This window comes from Podarcis filfolensis, assembly GCF_964270895.1.
Source record: "Podarcis filfolensis genome assembly, chromosome: 8".
NCBI classification, from domain to species: domain Eukaryota; kingdom Metazoa; phylum Chordata; class Lepidosauria; order Squamata; family Lacertidae; genus Podarcis; species Podarcis filfolensis.
In genome coordinates, this window is record NC_139611.1 from 75,744,562 (window position 1) to 75,764,894 (window position 20,333).

The window sequence follows — 20,333 nt, forward strand, 5'->3', positions numbered from 1 at the left end:
AATTCTGGAATACTAAATAATTGACCATCCGAAGTAGCTTGGCTGAAAGGGTAAAGTCCAAGAGATACCAAACTGTCTGGATGAGAAGCTTGTGTGATGTACAAATTGACCCCATACCTTCCAACATTTTGGGAGGGCAATTCGGGTCCCACAACCACCACCACCCTGTTCTTTCCTCGTGCCCCTTCCCCCAGTGCTCCCCCCTAAAAATGTTTAGGGGTACTCTCATTTCCTACTCATATTGAAATACTGCTCCTCAATGTGGCAAAACTTAGATTCACAACATGTTTAGGAGTATGTGTGCCCCTGTGTCCCCCCAGAAAAAAAGCACTGCACCTACCTTTGAGCACTCTTCCTCCTTCTCAGGAGTGTTGGGAGATGTGGTGGAGTCTGGTGTAGCATGCAGCGGAGGCCAGCACAGCCTTCCAGCAGGCTGCACCAAACCACCCTCTTTTCTGCAGGCAGCAGATTCCAGGCTGGACTTCCGGTAGGCCACATCAAACTGCCCACTTCTCCTGAGATGTGAGCTGCGAAGGCCTGCCAGCCTACGCTGCACCTCCTGATGCAGCGCAGACTGTTTCCTGTTGCAGCGCAGCTATCTTCACCTCCTCCTCTGGTCTTGGAGATGAACCACCACAAGAGGAGGTCAAGGTAAGTTTTCCTTCCATTTTTTGGTCCTGTTTGTGGACTCGCACCACAGCGGAACCCTAAAACACCTGGCGTGACTGGTGCGAGGGATCAAAATTGGGGCATTCAGGATTGGGAACAGAAGCTGGGGTAGCTTCTGCCAATCCGTGATGTCCCAAATAAATCAGGATACTTGAGGGGTCTCTGACCCTTGTGAATATGATTGTGAAAATGCTTTCCCGTATCCACTGTGAAGAACACTGGGGATAACGTGGATTCTCATTTGCCAAAATTTCATGGTGTTCCTGGAAAAGATTGCATGCAATTTCAAAATTGCTTTGTGTTCCAAGATCACATCAGAGGCTCTCTGGGAAAACATGCTGCTTCCATTTGTGCCAGTTTCCACGTCTCATTAAACCAGTCATTCGCAAGTGCTGCTTGAGGCTCCCATCCCTGACTATAAATTCCTCTGTAAGCTCATAGCTGTATCCATTGCCTTTTTGGGACCAGGTCTTCTTGAAGTCCTTCTCAGCTCTTGATTATCCCAACACCATGAGAATTCTTCTGTGCACAGGCCTCCTCTTGAGCTTGTTTTCAGTAGGTGAGTAGAAACCAGAGATTCAGTGTTCCATTAACTTCCTCTAGAATAGGGAGGGGGTCAGTAGAGCTAGAGAAAGGAGGTCAAGAACTTCATGTGCTCCTGGATGGGGTATTGAATAGATGGATATTAGGATGAAGAGCAGGAGAATCTGGGAATCTTGGTGCGATGAGAAAGTGAATCATACAAGTTACCAAAGTCCCCTAACACTATCATAGTTATCTCTACACCAAAGGAGTGCAATCTAGGAATGTTATGCCAAGCAGGCTCCCCCTGCTGCAAAGATCTCCTTCCTGTCAAGGAAAAGTCCCTAAATGGAGTGTTTTGATGTCATGGAGGGGTTGAACTGTCCCAGCCTCCATTGGACTCTGTTCTTGGCTGCTGTGGCCCCCTACCTCCACCTGCTGCACTTGCCAGCATGCTATGCTAGGGTTTTGATTGCTCCATTAGGTAGCAAATTGGGCATGCAGGCAAGGGAGTGGGGTGGAATAAAACTTCTCATTACATATTATTTTGCTTTTAATGAGCTATTGCTCCAGAACTGAAGTGGCATGTTAAGAGTAGAGATCTAAGCAAACAGCAGCTAGCTTAATTCCAGCTGCGTCATTATCTGCCGAGCCAGGGAAAATGACGGAGGAGGATTCTTATACAAACTTGTTGAAGGAAATCCTGGCTCATATTCAAGCCTTGGAGTCGATTCAGGAAGATGTGGCAGAACTTTAAAAAATACTTTCAACAGATGAAAGAGGAAACGTCTCATTATGAAGATTGCTTGACTGTTCACAAAACACTTATGCAAGGAAATCACAATATTTTGAGTAAACAAATTACTTATTTAGAGTCACAACTGCAGGGAATCTTGGAGAGTTTGTAAGGATTTTTTTTTTAAAAAAAAACTTACTAGAACCGAAGCTAATGGATTCAAGTTACAAGAAAGAAGATTCCAACTAAACATCAGGGAGAACTTTCTGACAGCAACAGCAGTTTGACTGTGGAATGGTCTCCCTCTGGAAGTTATGGACTCTCCTTCTTGGAGGATTTTAAGGAGAGGCTGGATGGCCATCCATCATGGATGCTTTAGTTGAGATTCCTGCATCATAGGGGGTTGGAGCAGATGTCCTGTGGGGTCCCTTCCAAGTTTAAAATCCTATGATATTATGTGTGGTCTTTCTCTATGCAATTAAAAGAGGAGAACTTTGGAAAGAACTTAGAAAGTTATATATTAAGGGTTTATTTTGCTATTTTGTGATTTTAAGTTGCTACTGGGGTTCTCTCTTGGCACCCAAGAATTGTCTTTTTATACCTTTTTTTCTTGAGTCAGCAAAATGGAGATGCCTGGGGCATATGATCATGACACTGAGCTTTTGTGATTTTAAGTTGCTACTGGGGTTCTCTCTTGGCACCCAAGAATTGTCTTTTTATACCTTTTTTTCTTGAGTCAGCAAAATGGAGATGCCTGGGGCATATGATCATGACACTGAGCTTTTGTGATCTTCCTTTCTCTCTGTAGGGGCGTCACTACAATGTATGACATGTCTATATCTGTACAATAACACTTGTCTCCTGCGACAGGCACGTAAATGTTCAGAAGAAACTTGCCGTGAAGTTGCTGTACAAAGCGATATATGTGAGTAAGGTTTCTCCCCCCCCGCCCCCATGTACAAAGAACCCTTCTCAACGGAGGCCTTCCGCACACTCAGAAATTACCATGCTCTGTGCGATCAAAGAATTACAGTAAAATCCATACACATGTGACTCAGCCCAAAAGTCTTCTGTAAAATATACAGAAGAGTCTGCCTGCGTGCAACATCTTCTCCTCACAGAAGGAATTATGTGGACTACAACTTTATTAATGGGGATGAAGGATTCTCCAGAAAGATTTCTGAGTTCTATGATGATATTACAAGGGGAGCACCTGACATATTTAGTGATTCATCTCTTAACCAGGATTTCTCCCCTCCAAATGTTCTGTCTTCAGTTGAAAAGCTAAAAGATTGATTTAGGTTTTTTAACACTTCAAGGCTGAGTATGTGGGAGCCCATTTTTCAGGAGCCTCCTAAATATGATACAGTCAGATATTGTAAACCAACAATTCTATATTCTGATTTTCTTCGATGTTCTGCTGAAATTGAGAATGCTGAGGTTGGCTGTTGGGATCAGGCACGATCCCTGGCATGAACCAGGCCTAGAAAAGATTCTAGTGTATAGTCTTTCTGGCCCCCGTCATCTTCCTGCATGGGATGTTGTAGGAATCCACTGACAATGGACAATCAATCAAATGTCCTTCCATCCACCCATTCAATCAAAACATGGCACAGATTCTATAATGAACTACTTTTAAACGTATACACATGATACATTAATAGGTACATACTTTTAAAATGTATATAATTTCCTACTCATTGATGTATAGAGGTGCTTTTTGCTTTTCTTCTTTCTGAAGTGTTGTTTCTGACCAAATTCATGCTATATGCACTAAAATTCAAATCCTAACTATGTGATCTCAGAAGCAAATCCCAATGAATTCAGTGAGCCTTACTCCCAGATGTGTGGGGGTTCAGATTTCAGCCTTAAATAGCTTCCGGATGTAAAATTTAAAAGCCAAGGGAACACATAAATCATTATTGTTCTTGTCAGATGGAAAAAAAATATCTCTTTGGTTACTTCTGAATTTTATCCATGCTCCTCAGTCGTAGCCTCTTTGTCCAATTTTGGAGAACCACCAGGGTATGACTGCCCATCACCCCAATCTCCATTTTAAAAGTGACATTACATTTAAAATGATTTTCCTTGCTCCCCCTAGGTCCTGCTATCATTTTTACATTTTTACAATGTTAAAATTCACTTATCTGAATGTAATACATTTTGCCCAAACCTTGCTATATTCTCTGCAGATTTATATATTCGAACAGCCAAAGTTTGCCCCCTTCCTTCCTTCCTTCCTTCCTTCCTTCCTTCCTTCCTTCCTTATTTATGCTTTGCAGGTTGGCAGCAGCTATTTTTGGGCAGAAGTCATGCAGGGAGGGAGGGAGGGAGTGAGTGAGATCAAGCATATCAGAGAGCAGGAGAGATCGGCCAATTCAGGGAGCAGGAGAGATCAGAGAAATCAGTTTCTCCTCTGTTTCCCTTTTGCTGGTTGGCTGCAGCCATTTCAGGAATAAATAATTGAAAAGGGGTTGGGGAGATCAGAAAAACCCTGGATTAAAAAATGTTCCCATAGGAATTAATGGAAATAATGAACTCATTAAGCCAACGCTTGACTAAGGAATGACCAGGGAACACATTGAGGGACCTGCATGTATTGGCACAAGTCAGCTAACTTTCATCTTGCCCATATTTTCCCCACCATCTTCTTACCTCTCCAGATTCTGGGAGACTGGGGGGAAGGGGAGCTGCCTGGCGCAGGAAGGAGAGACAGCTTGGCTTCCTCGCCAGCCTGACTCATTGCTGCCTCTTGGACCCCATTCTCTTCCGCCTCTGGTTCTCGACTGCTCTCTCCCTCAGATTCTTCCTGCTCACTAAACCCTGTTATCTTTTCAGTTTCTGACACCTCCATCTCCCTCTTATCCCTCTGACCACTCATTGTAGTCCCACAACAAAGCCCCTGGCTCTGAGCCTTCTTGCCTTGGGGGTTCCCCACCTGGTGCTTCCTGCCTTGCCTCTGCATCCAGTCAGCCCATGACACCACTCTTATAGCACCAGTGCACAGCATCAAACTAAACACATTCCATTTTATGTATCTATTAAATCTCCCAATATAAAAATCTGGGGCAAAAATGATTGACTTGATATTCCTCTCTAATTCTTCTTCACAGCTGATGAAGGCATCCTCAGCCTTACTTACAGTGACTGCGCTAACACTCAGGATTGTATCCCAGGCTCCTTTTCTTTTTCTGGAGGAACCCCCCAATTCTTTCGGATGCAAGCTGAATGCTGCAATACTGACCTATGCAATGAAAACCCTATTCAATGTAAGGGCCCTAGTATTTTGGACACTTTCTGTATCAACAATTCTTGCCCAGAGGCAAAATATAGAACTTCCCAAAGACAAAATGTAATAATAAGACACTTATATTCCACCAAGTGTCCATTCCTTTAAATATAGCCTTTCCATAATATATGCATAATATACTTCAGCCCTTACAGAATGTGTATGGAGCTGACTTACCTACTTGTACAAGTGTTTTGCTGTCTTATCATTCCATTGTGGACCGACTGAAAGAAGACATTCAAAACAGAGATTTGCATCCGGTGATCTCATCGTCGGAGTCCCACTTGGGATTTCACACAGCTGAGGATTTATCACAGTGGTTTGAGTGATTGAGAGTAAGGCTACAACACTCACTGGAAAGTGGGTTGTTTTCATCCAGTGTTCTGGATTATCCTTTGTGTGTCGAGGTCCCCAAGCCACCCCAAATAAACTCACACTTCACACATCAATTTTGTTTAAGGTTTTTTGGCATGATTTTGGCCACAACTTTATTTAAATACACACATGTGAGTGGTTGCTTAGGCATTGGTTACGACTATCTGTCCTTGTCCCAGGGACAGAACTGACTTCCGGATTCCAGCGGAAGCCAGTCAGGGAAAACAATATTGGGGAGAAATGAAGCTGGGCAACAGACCCTCACTTCTCACCCGCATGCTCCCGGGGCTTGCACGGCCCAAGCCCGATGCCAGGGACTTGGACGAAAAGGATGGCAAGCCCCTTTAACGGAATTCCCTTGCAGCACCACCATTGGAGGGGTAGGCACTTACCCCTCCACCCATCAATTTTAACCAATGCCTAACTGCAAACCTTACAAGTTGTGACGATTTGCTATGCAGTAGGCAAAAACCAAATGGCACCAGCCAATCAGCCAAATGCACAAAATTCCTACCAGGCCCCTGCCCCAACAGCAGGCGACCCCGTGACAGGCATAGCAAGGTCAAAGCAAGCAACCCCCCAAATTTAGGGAGGGTGGGCAGGTGATCCGGTACACACAGACCAAGAGGACGCCGAAGGTTGCGTGCCCAGTATTTAAAACCTTTGACCCCACTTCCAAATTGGCAACATCGAAGTCTCCCCAGAGACTCAAATTGCCCAATCACTGCCTGTGGACATCCAAACAGGTCTGGCAAGCAACAGTGGGGTGGCCTGCTGGTTGCCACCACAACACGTGCTCTCTGTTAGGGAGAACACGTTTTAGCAACAAGTATATTTCTAGATACAGATAGGTAGGTACAGATAGGTAGGTATATTTCTAGAGGTTCTATTCTCTTGATTGAATGAAGGTACATTTGGCTGGAACTTTGGTTTTGAGACATCCCGTACTGTACTTGAACATGATTTTGGTTTTGCAGTTGCCCCGCAAAAATGCTCACCAACTCTGGTCACTCTTCCCTTAAAAAAACCTCAACAACTCTGGGGAATCCTCCTCCCTCCAACGACAATAAGTAGATCACTGCCATTTTTATATATATACTGGGAGTAGACCACAGTCTCTTGGGAGTTGGACGTGCCTGGCATATATTATGTAAAGGCTATATTTAAAGAAACAGACACTTGGTGGAGTATAAATGTATTGTTTTTACATTTTGTCTTTGAGAAGTTCTATGTAATTGCATACAGAGTCATGTGAGCTGTGTTTATTTCTCTGTATTCCTTTGTGTTGTGTTTTGCTTACTTTGTTGCAGAGGCAAAATATAACTGGGTGAAAGGTTTGTCTTCCTAGTGTCTCTGGAAAGCAGTTGGACTCCTCTTCACGAGTCCCATAAAATCTGATGTGGGGATCTTGTGCTTTTCCATTTGGTGATCAAATTTTGCAGCTCAAAAGCAAGTAATAGTTTTTACATGTCTGGGAAAATCAAGAGATGTGCACACATTTATCAATTTATATATGAGGGTGGGGGGAATTGACATATTTATTAGTGTGACTTTATTTATAACTGGGTGTGTTACTATTGTCACATTCCATGAAGTTTAATGAAAGAAGCAACAACCCTTCTAAAATGTCAAAACTAGATCCTATTTAAGATTTGACTGAATGTTGTAGCATTTTCATTTCATTGTTAGGGGCAGGGCGGCTGTTGCCCACAGCAAACCAGTATGTACCAGTAGCATCATTCCCAACAAATGATCTTGTTAATGGTGATAATCACAATGATCACTCCAAGACTGAACCTGAAACCACTATAAATGCCTATCATGGATAGTAGAAAAGTATCATCTTCCATTCAAAAGAGTAAGCCTGGATCCTAGAATCTGTGGGGAAGCCTTGTTTCATCTCATAGGCTGGTAAGGATCAATGCCAATCTGCTTTTGTCCTGGCTGGCAGAATTGTCAATCTCATTTCACACAATTCAGATCACTCTCATGCAGAAGCATGTAGACACCAAGATGCATGTTCTGAGAAAGACCTGCATATGTTACATACAGAAGCCATACTCATGAGCAACACTCAACAATATTTATATTAGATTTTCCCAGCTGGAACATTTGATGGCACTTTTAGAACACCATGCCGGCGGGGGGGGGGGGAGTGATAACCCTTTGTACGAACTGGAAAATAACGGCCAGAATGGACCAGTCATGTCAGAATAAATGGAATCCATCTGCTAACCATAAATTTCATTTTGCCAGTGCAACCTGAGAGTTTTGGTCCACTTCAGTGCCCATTCTGTTTCAAGTGGCTGGCAAACGATTGTGCGGTCATCGGCACCCATAACTGCCCTATTGGAGAGACTAAGTGCATAACATTTGCTGGTACCATGCAGCAATGTGAGTAGAACTGCCAATCAGCAGAGGGTGGGGGTGAGGGAAAGCAGCTCTCAGCCATCAGCTACTTGACCATTTTCTGACCAAGTGTGATAAAAGCAAAGGATGGGGTGGGGATCTGTGTTTTATTTGAAGGTAATAATTTAAAGTTTTCTTCACACTGTTTGCCCCATTCCTCAGTCAATGGCATGGTGTTGACCCACCCCCAGACAGTCCTGGGAAATTCCTGATCGCATGGAAGCAAACATGTACAAAGCTGTCATTCCCATTTTGAGTTTCCACATGCCTTGGAGGGATGTTGTATTGTGGGCTTTGGGGAAAATTAAATTAATGGCTAAATTCACAAATGTGGCCTTCACCCAATAGCCTTGGGCAGGGCTTGTGGAAGACATCAGAAATGGGCTGTTCTCAGGTGCCATGGTCCTGAAATTTGCCCAAGAATGCCACGCCCTGATGCCAAACCTGACTCATATTACTCTGCTTAATCTTTCATTTCAGTGTCTTTTTGAGGGGGATGAAATTACATCTTGTGAATTTTCAGGGAACATAAGAGGGGTGGGGGTAAAAGGGTCCTGCAGGTTGCCCAAGTGTGCCGGGTCCTTAAGTCCACCCTGACTCATATTAACATTCTTCTCTTTCTAGTGGGTACAACTCAAGCAACAGCTGCTTTCAAAGGATGTGCAACACCAGATTTCTGTAATTTCATAACAACAATCCCAACAGGAGTAAAGCGAAGACTGAATGGCTTGCTGAAGTTCAATGTCACCCAAGCGACATGTGTTGATGCCCAGCCATCATCCTATACTTCTGGCCTGTAGATGTGCCCTTCGTGGGACTTGGGAGGAAACTGTGCTATCAGCGGCAGGGTGTGGAAGATCTCTGGAGATGCTGGAGGCAGGAGCAAGAGGGCAGGAAATTGAGATTTGTGAGCTGTAGTTAGAGAAAATATGGCACAGGGATTTCCATTTGAATTGTTATCTGAATAAATTGATAAAGCAGACAAATTCTGTTTCTTGCACTGGGGCTTTTCAAGTGAATAATTTCTATGTAGTGATGGCACAATGAATGTTAACTTCTGAAGGCCAAGAACGAGAAGAAAACTGAAAATTGTAATCTGGGGTATTAATAGTTTTTCCCTATGGACACAGGTTTTAGTTTTGGTTTTTCTTTAGTAGGGGGAACTAGTTCCACTAGGAAAGCTGAATGAAGAGAAAAGCATTACACTTTACGGCATTGTCTAGAAGGCTCGTTTTTCCATTACACCACTATTATCTGCAAATATGTAAAGAAAATAGAGATCAGATAAAAGATCTCAGTTGTCAGTCCAGTTACATCCTGACTTAACTAGTGACTGATTTCTTTGGCTCACCCACCCCCACCATTCAAATGTTTCCAGAAGCTTTGATTCTGATGAATATTCAATTAAAAATTCACTAGCAGCTTGTACCTGGCGGTTCTCAGGAATTCCAAGGAACCAAAAATCTGTATGGTTTGGATAGGTCTATAGACTGAAACTTCCTCCTTGATGTCAGGAACCCTCAAGACAGATTGTCCCAAGACCATTCACATTCTAAAGCCAAAACACAGGTGTAGCATGAAAGGCAAGGTCCAGACATAATCCAAGGTCAAAAGACAGTAAGTACTTTTTTTGTTAGGGGTAAAGGCATAATGCAAAGTCAGATCCCTTAAGGGTGCCCAGAACCCAATCGTGTTTCTGTATACTTAATGTGGAGTGCATGAGTTGTTAGGGGAGGGGTTTTACCTCTGGTGGAGGACACGTTGCGCTCATTCTGGGGTAGTTTGTCCACCTTTGCCCCCCTTGCTCTCAGCTCTCAGCAAGTGACAGCATCCACACCCCAGGAACTGGCTTTGAATGGCTAGCTAAACCAGGTGAGGGTAGCCGTTGGGTCTCAAACCCTTGTTGAGTTAGGGATTTCCACTGCATGCAAAGGCAAGCTCTGGCGGATTGAGCAGATGAGAGCAATGGTTAAGAAGCTTTTTTTTTTTTTTGCACATGATGTAGAGGGAAGTGAGGGGCAGATGGGGATCAGCCTGGGAAAGTAGACCATCTAAATGGAAAACTCTGACCCTAAACCTCCACTGCTTTGTGGGATATCTTCAGGAGAAGAAAAGGCTTAGGAATAAACCCTACACTAGTGGTTTTCAATGTTTTTGAGTCTACAGCACCCATGACCAACCGCATTCCTTCTGTGGGAGCCACTTACATTGGGATTCCATTACAGGGCATTGCCCTGTTCCACTCCTGTCCCATTCCGCCCCACCCCCTTTCAGTGCAGTTTTGGGTGCAGGTGTAAGTTTTAACTGCATGTGCCAATTGCACACAAGTGGTGATCCCCATGTACCTGGTGAAAACTTGTGTTGTTTGGTCATTTAGCAGTTTTAAGGCTTAAAATATAAGCAGCAGAGCTTTGAAAAGCTTTTCTTTTTTTAAAAAAAGATGAGTCATCCATTTCTCTGCAAAATATTGTATTTGTAAGTTGGGGGGGGGATGGAAACAAACTTAAATAATGAAAAAAATTATTAAGATACTCTGGGAAAAATTACACTAACAGAAAATAAAGACACAAACAAATGTACTTTGAAAAACTGATATACTGCAACGGTGATGTAGTGGGGAGGGGAGACATTTCTTTCTGGCCTGAGATGACTTTGGAGAGGACCAAACTTTGTGTCTTTCGGTTGCTGCTAATATTACCCAAGTATAGGCTCATTTCCGACTCTTCATGACCCCATGGACCAGAGCATGCCAGGCACTCCTGTCTTCCACTGCCTCCCGCTGTTTGGTCAAAAAAACTTTATTAGGCATTACTAATATAGGCCATCGAAAAACGTCCATATATAAAATTATAAAATATAAAGAAATAAGCAGCCATGTAAAAATATGTAATAATTAGGATTTTCACTGGAGTTTCTTCCCACTAAATAGTGCCATTTACCACTCTTGGAGATACTATTGATAAAAACTCAGCCACCTAACTTCCTGTTTGGCTGCCATGGCGAAAGGCTGTCCATTACATCAGAGCCATTTTGTATGGAATATTTGAGGGTGAGATGGGAGTAATCATCCTCACAACCCCCCCCCCCAGGGCTGGGAGGGGGGGCAGCTTCACCCGCAGATCACCCAATACCTGCTCCTAGTCAGGAAGGTATGATGGGGGAAGGGGCGCTGGGTGTAAAGCACCATGTTGGTTTTTGGCATCTCTCCAAAGCCGTCGCCACCAGCAGCAAACACTTGCTTTTTAAGATGAAGTTCAGACTTAATTAACACGTGTGCTCTGGACTAGAGGAAATAAAGTATTCTGCCAATTGATTCAGCCACTGGGTGCCAAGGATTAGACCTGGAGAAGGAAAAGGATTACCATTACAATTGGACTGTTATGTCAGAATCGAAGGGGGGGGGTGAGTCTCCATAATTTCTTTTTGATATACTTTGCATTTGCTATCTGATTTGGCAAATCTCCCCTGGAAAGACTGACTGCCTGACTGCAAAGTACACAAGCAGGATTGAGAGAATACTTTGTTATCATTATGATTATGGTTTTACTATAGAACTGACTATGTGAAACTGGACTACATTTGGTAATCACCTTAAATGGGATGATAAAAAGAATTGATGACAGGATTTATGGGTTTCCGCTGAAGCACCGGTTCATTAATCAGTTGGAAGGAGATAAAAAAAAATTTCTGGATATATATCCAGTTGAAATGTCTGAGATCCAGATTCCTTTCGGTTCTGAGTTGTGTCACATCAAGAATTGCCTCTGAGAGAAAACGAAAGTGAATGCTGAGCATAGATTGTTTGGATTCTAAAAAGGGAAACAAAGGGGAAAACCAGCAAGAAACCTTTCACATAGAACTTTATAGGACTGAGCTGCTTGTTGGACGAATTCAGAGGCTGTTAAAAATAAATGAAGGATTAACTTCAGATTGTTTTACTGGAATTACCACCTAAATAAGGAATGCAGCACTATGTGAGATCATCGCTCCTCGACCCCCAGAGCACGGGAAGCCACCCAAAGATTTATAATTTGGCATAAAATCTGGACTGTTTGATTGGATTATAATTTGGAATGGTTTTAATGTGTTTTCATTTGGATTGTTAAAATGGAAAATTTAATAAATATTATATAAAAAAGATAAAAGATAAAAACTCAGCCACCCTTGCTATTATATCCGGGTTAATGTCAGACATATAGAATCTGATATTTTCATTGTGCCATGATGTTAGACTACCCAAAAAGGGGGATAGCACGTTTTTGCACAGCTGGTTGTACAATGAACAGTAGAAAAGAATATGTTCTACTGTGTCTGGAACATTCAGAAAACATCTGCAATGTCTATCATTTCTGGGGGTGTTTAAATATCTGCCCTTGACAAAAGCTGAGGGGGAAATGTTCAGTTGGGGTAACGTAAAGGTCTTGTCTTGGACTGGAATTATTAATTTCTGAAGTATAAGTGACCCTGTTATCTGTTGCATTTAAACCTTAAAATTTGAGGGAGCAAATTTTATTTACAGCTGACTTGATCCCCCCCCCAATGTCCCTTAATCTGATTTGAATATTACGATAAATATATTGCTCAGTTGAATTATACGAGAGTTCCAAGTCAGTAGAAATCAACCTGGTTTTGCTATGTACGACTTGGAACCATCTGGATTTATAAGAGTCCAAAAGCAAGTCGAAAAGCAGACTCCAAGATTGGCAACGGATATGGCAACACAGCTATATTTTAAAGTGCTAGCCTGCACCTAGTTCTGCACACATTGTCTCACGATTGGTTGAACTAGGGAGCCCCAGGATACGTCTCAAGAAACTTGAGTGTATCTTATCTAAATCACTGTTATATCCTTGTATCCATATTGGGATCCCAAGTAGCTGGGATGACACTTTAGCTTGAAAAATTTGAATAGCAGCTAGTACAAATCGGTTACTTTGCCTGTTCTGTAGCACTAGTATGGCTTGACCAACCTAAGTTGCTCTGGAATAAAATTCCGATATATCTGTGCATCTTTACTTGCTGGATTTCTTGTCCTCTTGAAAACTGAAGTAAACAAATAGTGATTAAAACCATCAGGGGGCCTGGGGCAACTTCAGGGCTTCAAAACTTCCACTTAGCTATGAATTTCACAGTGTGGGTGGGACCTTGGGGGCCAGTCATTGCCTCTCAGCCAAGCCTACCTCACAGGGTTGTTGTGCTGATAGAAAGGGGAGGTGGGAGGGGAAAGAACCACACACCCCACCTTGAGCTCTGGGTAGAAAAGATTGGATATCATTGTGATGATACACACACAATAGTCCTACACACACAAGAAGCAACCAAGTAGGAAGTTCTTTTGCACAAGACCCTTTCAAATCAGTGGGAAGTCAAGCAACACCACAGCTGTGCAGGGCTGAGCTGACACTCTACATGGGTAGCCCCAGCCATCCAGGTGATCTAACATATTCCCAGCTTCAAAGGTTTCAGCTTTTGATTCAAGATTCACCCAAAGCCATTGAACACCCAACTACCTGGAACCATACCAGATTAATAAAATGCACCATGTTGACATTTCAAATAAACCTTCCCCTCATCTTTGTTAAGTTGCAACTTTTTTCTGAATTAAAAACAGAGGTCAGGTAGCCAAACATCTAGTTACCTTTGTCCCAGCAATTTGCTGAAATTGGGTAAGAGTAGAGCACTTTGGGAGGTACAGTGTTTCCATCAAATTGCTTCCATTAGTTTGGAGCCTTAATAAAACAAGGTGGAAACAGTCCTCATGATGTTCTGGACACCTGGTCACAACCCTGTGTCTAGTTTTGTCAGCTGAGAAGTTTCTTCTAACATCAGCTGTTATTTAGCCATATCTCTGGGAAAGCGGAGAACACCTGTCCTGTTTCTGATTATGCAGGAACCCACACAAAGTTCAAATAAAAACAGAGGCAGTGATCTGTGTGAAAGACAGGTCCCCCAAACCCAAGGGCTCAGATCCTTGTGTTGCAACTGGGTCTCACACCACAACCCTGTCAGCTCCCCCCCCCCCATTCCTTCTGTCAACTAGACTGGGACAGGAGAGTGTAAGATTTTGAAGAAGCAAGAACTGAAAACAGGGATCTCTGCTCTCTGATCTTCACAGTTGCAAACTTGCTCAATAGCAAGCAAGAACTGGATTTAGTATCAAGGCTGTACCCAAATCAACACACACAAATTTGACATGAAGTGGGTTTATTCAGAAAGAAGTGATTGCAGTCTAAAATGGGATAAAATGGCCCATAAACCTACAATGAGAAAAACCTTTTGAAAATGTACAAACCAGAGTAAACCAACAAAGCTAACTTACCCATCTGCCATGGATACTTAAGTTGAGATCCCTGCATTGCAGGCAGTTGGACCAAAGCACTCTCTATTGAACATTGAATCTATCAGTTAAAATCCAGAGAAAGGAAGTCACAGCATCCCAGGTGTGGCAAAGTACCACAGTGACAAGGACCGACCCCAAACAATAAGTAGAGGCTTCCTTTGTAGTAATAAGCACAGTAACTGGAGTGAGTCTACTCAACTGATCACATTTCAAAATTGGAATCTTCTGGTACTTTTGCATATACACTTTCCCACAGCTGAAAGTACTTCCCAGTTTTCAGGCCTCATCCCTGGCCTTCAAGACAGAAAACCCAGATAAAACTGCTGACACAGTTCAGAAAAGGCAGCCCTGCCAAAAGTTCACAAATGCCCTTCCAGCCATGAGACTTTCTGCAAAATGGCAGAAACAGGATTATTTAAAAAAAAAAAAAAGAAAGGAAAGAAAACCCCAACCACCTTCAATAGTTAAAGGTTTATTCAGATTGCAGGATCAAGTAGGACCACCTGCTCCAGAAAAACTACAGTTAGAAATGCCAATGGAACACATACAAACCGGACCATATTGACAAAGCTATCTTATCCATCTATCATGGCTCTTTTAGTAGAGATTCCTGAATTGTAGGCAGTTGGAGTAGATGACCCTGGGGATTCATGATAACTCTACAGTTCTATGATATGCATAGCATAGAACATTGAATCTACCAGTTAAAATCCATAGCAAGGAAGTCACAGCATCCCAGGTGTGGCAAAGCCGTGCAGTGAGAAAGACGGACTCCAAACTACCAGTATAGGCTTGCTATGTAGTAATAAGCAGAGTAATTGGGGTGGGTTTCCTCAACCAATCACGTTTCAAAATTAGAATTTCTGGTACTTTTGTCTATATGCTTTCCTAGAGCTGAAAGTACTTCCCAATTTTCTGGCCTCATCCCTGGCCTTCAAGACAGAAAACCAATGCAAAACAGCTGGCTCAGAATGATTGCAACACAATACCAACTTTTAGCCAGAGGCGTAAGTGGGGGAACAATTTTCTTGACACTCTGTACATGCTCACTGCAGCATAAAGAAGCCAGTAGACAATATTTCATTCATTCCCACCTACACCAATGAATCTTTCTTCCCCTTCCTGGACTAGCTGACAAAGTTCAGAAAAGGCTGTCCTGCCAAAAATCCACAGGGGTCCTGCCAACTATTACAACCAGCCATGAGACTTTTTGCAAAACAGCAGAAACAGGATTTTTTCTATGGAAAGGAAAGAAATCCCCAACTGTTTTAAATAATTAAAGAAAGTAAGCCAACTCCTCTCTGTCAAAAGGTTTTGTGCTAGTTTGCCACAAAAAGAATCCTAAAATCCTCTCTCCACCATTCACAGTGGATGAACACCAAAGTCTGTAGGAGTGGAAGAGAATCCTCACTTTTTTAAATAGATAGATGTGCAAACAATAAAACATGGTTATCTTCCCTGTGAGATTCTTCCAGTGAGTTCTGTGTGGAATCCTCCCCACCCCCCCATTCTTCAGAAATTGCTGCTGCAAGGACACAAATTAAGAATGGCCACCACAGGCCCTATTTACATTGTTTGGTTCTCTGTTTTAAAGGTTGGCTGTTTGAAGTACATCTTAAAGATGAAGAGAATCAGATTCATACTAAACTGTATGATTTAAAGAATAGCAACAATGTCCTTGCTTAAGAATGAAAAATATTTTTTAAATAAATGAATTCTGGAAGGCTAACTAGTTGACCATCCAACATAGCTTGACTGAATGGGGAAAGTCCAAGAGGTGCCCACTTGCCTGGACAAGAAGGACCCATGATGTACACATGGACCCTGGGAATATGATTGTGCAAACGCTTTCCCATAGCAAGTGCTAAGAACACAGACTTAACTTGGATTCTCATTTCCCAAATTTCATGGTGTTTCTGAAAAAAGATTGCACTGAGTTTCAAAAGTGATTTGTGTTCCAATATCATGTTGTGTGTTTTGGGCTAGTTTCCACATCTCACTAAACCAGTTGTTTAGAAGAGGTGCCTGAGGCTCCCGTCCCTGAATTATAAATTCCTCTGTGTAAGCTCATAGTTGCACATGTTGCCTTTTTGGGGACCAGATCGTCTTGAAGTTCGATAGCTGTTCGACAATGGAATTTGCTGCCAAGGAGTGTGGTGGAGTCTCCTTCTTTGGCGGTCTTTAAGCAGAGGCTTGACAACCATATATCAGGAGTGCTCTGATGGTGTTTCCTGCTTGGCAGGGGATTGGACTCAATGGCCCTTGTGGTCTCTTCCAACTCTATGATTCTATGAAGTCCTCCTTTGCTTTTGATCATCCCAACACCAAGAAGACTCTCCTGTGCATGGGCCTCCTGTGCATGGGCCTCCTCTTGACCTTGTTTTCACTAGGTGAGTAGAAACCAGACATCCTGGGTTCCTTGAATTTCCTCTAGAGTATGGAATGGCCAGTGGGGCTAGAACAAGGGAGGTCAATAATTTCAAGTGCCTAGAGACAGAATAATGAATAAATGAATATTGTGATAAAGAGCAAGAGGATCTGGGAGCCATGACTATAATCTTGGAAGAAATCTATGAGATAAAGACTTGGAAGCTCCCAGAGATTTCTAATTTCCTTCCTTTGATTGTCCTACTTAGTGGGCTGGAACTGGCCAGAATGTGCCACAGGAACTTGGTCCTTTGGAAGATTAGGAATGGGAGAGAGGATGAGTGATCCATTTAATATATAGTAAGGAATCCTGGATTACCTACAGAAAGCAATGTATTCACCTCTCTTTCTGCTGCGAAGCTCTCCTTCCTCTAGATGAAAAGCCCCCAACTGGAGTGTTCTGACTACAGGGAGGGGCTGAACTGCCCCAGCATCCATTGGACCCTGTTCTTGACTGCTGTGAGCCCTGCCTCCTTAACCTGCTGCACTTGCCAGAATGCTCTGCTAGGGCATAGATTGCTCCATTAAGGAGCAAACTGGGTATGCAGGCAAGGGGTTGTGGATGTTTCCATGATTTACCATGCCATGACTTCATGCCTCTGAAATTTGTGTCCAACACTGGCCTATTTCTGATTTCTGAGTCCAGCAGGGGTTTGGGGGAAAGGGCTTGAGTGACAGACAGAGAGCAGAAATGCCAGGAATGGCATTTGCTGTTTAAACCACAGGCCTCACAAACAGCACAGGAATGTTTGAAAAGGCCTCATTACTTACTTACAAATTACTTACAAAAATAAACATTAAGATTCTTGGTAAAAAACGAAGTTAAGGGATGTGGAAAGGGTGTGAAGGCTGCAGTATGAAATGTTCTGCCTGGGAAGGAAGCCCTATCGAATTCATTTGGGTGTATTTCTTTGTAGACATGTCTAGCATTGTGCTAAGAGGGATTTCAGATGGCCTCTGCATGCAGTGCTGACACCAAGGAGGTGGTGGTGCTTAAAGGCTCATTGGCACCAAATACATGACACGCTCTGCAACCAGAGGACAATTGATCAGTGCCCAACAAAGCATGTCTTGCATTTAAATATGCTTGTAATAATCAGAGCAAAATACTTCCTCAGCTTATTTTTAGGAGGGGGAACTCCCATGACTGGCATTTACCCTGCAGCTTTGAGGCAGGGAGGGGCAAGTGGTAGAGTCTGGCAGTGCTGGCTATACTGCTTGGGGACAGCAGCTGGGTAGGGGCCAGCCCTAGATGGCTCTGCTGGAGCGTACAGGCAATGGTCCATTCTGAGGATCCTAAAAACTGACTCTATTCCTCAATGAATGGGCCAGGGATGGCCCTCTATTCCTGGCCCTCTGAATATTCTACTTTGGTTTCAAGGGGGAATGAAGGAAATTCCCATTCCTTTTATGCAATGAAATGTCAAATGCAGGCAGAATAATACCTAGCTTCTCAGAAGAAGTAAAGCCTGTCTAGAATCGGGATGACATGAAGTAAAGGGAAATGGAGCGAATGCAGGCTGTGCAGCTATCACAGAAGCCAGAACAGCAAGAGGGATTGCTGTTCTGGCTTCTGAGATTCAGAATTTTTTTTTCTTGTTTTCCTCCTCAAAAAAACTAGGTGCATCTTGTGGTCTGGTGCATCTTATAGAGCGAAAAATACGGTAGCTTCTCAGAAGAAGTAAAGCCTGTCAGGAATTGGGATGACATGAGCACTTGGAACTAATCTATTAAATATAATGTAAAGCTCAGGAATTTGCCATCGTCTTCCTCTTCCTTTTCAATCACAGCACCATTTAAATGCCTCTGGCCTCATATAACCAACATACTTAAGTTTAAATGCATGAAGGGGTTAATGCCATATAGTAAGTTGTCCTGCCAATCTTTGCTAGATCAAAAAGGAGGTTTCCTTTTGCTTAAGATAGTGACACCGAGGTCTTGTTACATTCTTTCCTCTCTGTAGGGGCACCACTACAATGTATGACCTATAAATATGATGCCTACAATAAATGCATCTCACGAGAGCCACAGTTTTGTCCAGGCAATGCTTGTCGTGAAGTTGTTATGGAAGACGAAATATGTGAGTTAGGTTTCTTTCTTTCTTTTGTAATATAGGGTTGCCATACATCCAGTTTTCCTCAGATGTGTCTGGGATTCCAGGGGCGTAAGTAGTGTTGGGGGGGGGGGAATTTCTTAAAATTGTCAAAATGGCCAGGTTTTTGCAATCAGAACTTGGAAGTAGATTATTTTGGAGAGATTTTTCAAAAAAAGGGGGGATCCTGTCATATTTCTGCATGAACCTGGGATGTTGTAGGAATCCATTGACAATGGAGAATCAATCAAATATCCTTCCATTCACACATTCAGTCAACAAATGGCACAGATTCTGTAATGAACTTCTTTTGAAACATGTACACACGATGCATTAAGAGGTAGATAAATTGTTTTTTATGTATATCATTTTCATATTCCTTTATGTATAGAGGTGCCTCTTTGCTTTTGTTCTTTCTGAAGTGTTGTTTCTGGCCAAATGGAAGCTATATGTACTAAAATTCCAATCCTGACTATATGAATTCAGCAGCAAATGCCACTGAATTCAATGAGCCTTACTCCCAGGTATGTGGGGGTTTGGATTTCAGCTTTAAATAGCTTTCTGATGTGAATTCCTGATGTGAGGAAATAGCTCCTCAGTGCTAACCTCTTTGTCCAGTTTAGGAGAACCATCTGGATTTCACTCCCTACCTTTGACCAACTCAATCTCCATTTTAAATGTGACATTACATTTAAAATTATTTTCCTCCCTCTCCCTGTGGCATTTTTGTTGTTCACTTACAGCTATATTCTCTCTCTTTGTCTGTTGCCTCCATGAGCAACACTAAACAAGATTACAAGTTTCTACTGAACTATGAAATCAAAGTAGTCAGAGTGGCTGAAATCCCAACCCTTCTTACCCAGGATTATGCCTTCCTTAATTCAGAGTGGTGTACGTCTTAGTAGGGATGGCTAGCTTTGTAGGCATAGGTTTGTCATGTACTGGTTAGGTTTGATGATGGGCCGCTTCATTATGTTAACTTTATTAACCCAGCTGTTTGATGTTTCTCCTGAAAAAGAGGAAATGATTTTAACTCTGAAAATGCATTCACTTTGAAAATGAACAGGTAAGGAGAACAGATCCATATCTGTTTAGAAGCTTTAAAACTTAATTGTAAATCCTGCAAAGACTAACAAAAGTATTCATTTTATATGCATGAAAACATGTATCAGATGCATTTCAGTTTAGAATGTGACTTGCATGGGGGGGCGCTAGGGGCGCCTTGGAAGATGGCTGCCAATACCATCTATCCAGCTTGCATGAGGTAATTAGAGGCTGATTATGGGGAGTAAATCAGTCTCCCTCATCTTTCCTGGGATTGGAAAGATGCTGCCCTTGCCCGCGGTTGCCATAAATCACCCCCGAGTTTGGATGAAGGAGGGGGTGAGAGGCACTGGGCGCAAAGCCCTCGTGCAGGCTCGGAGTTCCCTGCCAGCTGCTTTCAGGAGCGAGCCTGGTTGCGTTGCTTAAAAAG

The 20,333-nt window shown here is 42.7% G+C and overlaps 2 protein-coding genes across 2 annotated transcripts in view; both read left to right on the plus strand.

The window, feature by feature from the left end:
* Nucleotides 1-20,333, plus strand: part of LOC310769031 (phospholipase A2 inhibitor CNF-like) — a 45,889-nt gene that overhangs the window by 18,450 nt on the left and 7,106 nt on the right. The window lies entirely within an intron of this gene.
* Nucleotides 1,055-9,078, plus strand: LOC310768066 (phospholipase A2 inhibitor and Ly6/PLAUR domain-containing protein-like). The gene is made up of 5 exons (XM_083625768.1): nt 1,055-1,228; nt 2,736-2,852; nt 5,041-5,196; nt 7,848-7,985; nt 8,625-9,078. The coding sequence occupies exons 1-5, from the start codon at nt 1,180-1,182 to the stop codon at nt 8,798-8,800; spliced, it is 636 nt and encodes a 211-aa protein (XP_083481894.1). The 5' UTR covers nt 1,055-1,179; the 3' UTR covers nt 8,801-9,078.

Bases quoted from the DNA above. Each gene is read 5' to 3' on its own strand.
- LOC310768066 (XM_083625768.1), top strand. From the start codon at position 1,180: ATGAGAATTCTTCTGTGCACAGGCCTCCTCTTGAGCTTGTTTTCAGTA. The intron at 5,197-7,847 runs GTAAGGGCCCTA...TCATTTTGCCAG, and splicing joins CAATGAAAACCCTATTCAAT to TGCAACCTGAGAGTTTTGGT. The intron at 7,986-8,624 runs GTGAGTAGAACT...TTCTCTTTCTAG, and splicing joins TGCTGGTACCATGCAGCAAT to TGGGTACAACTCAAGCAACA.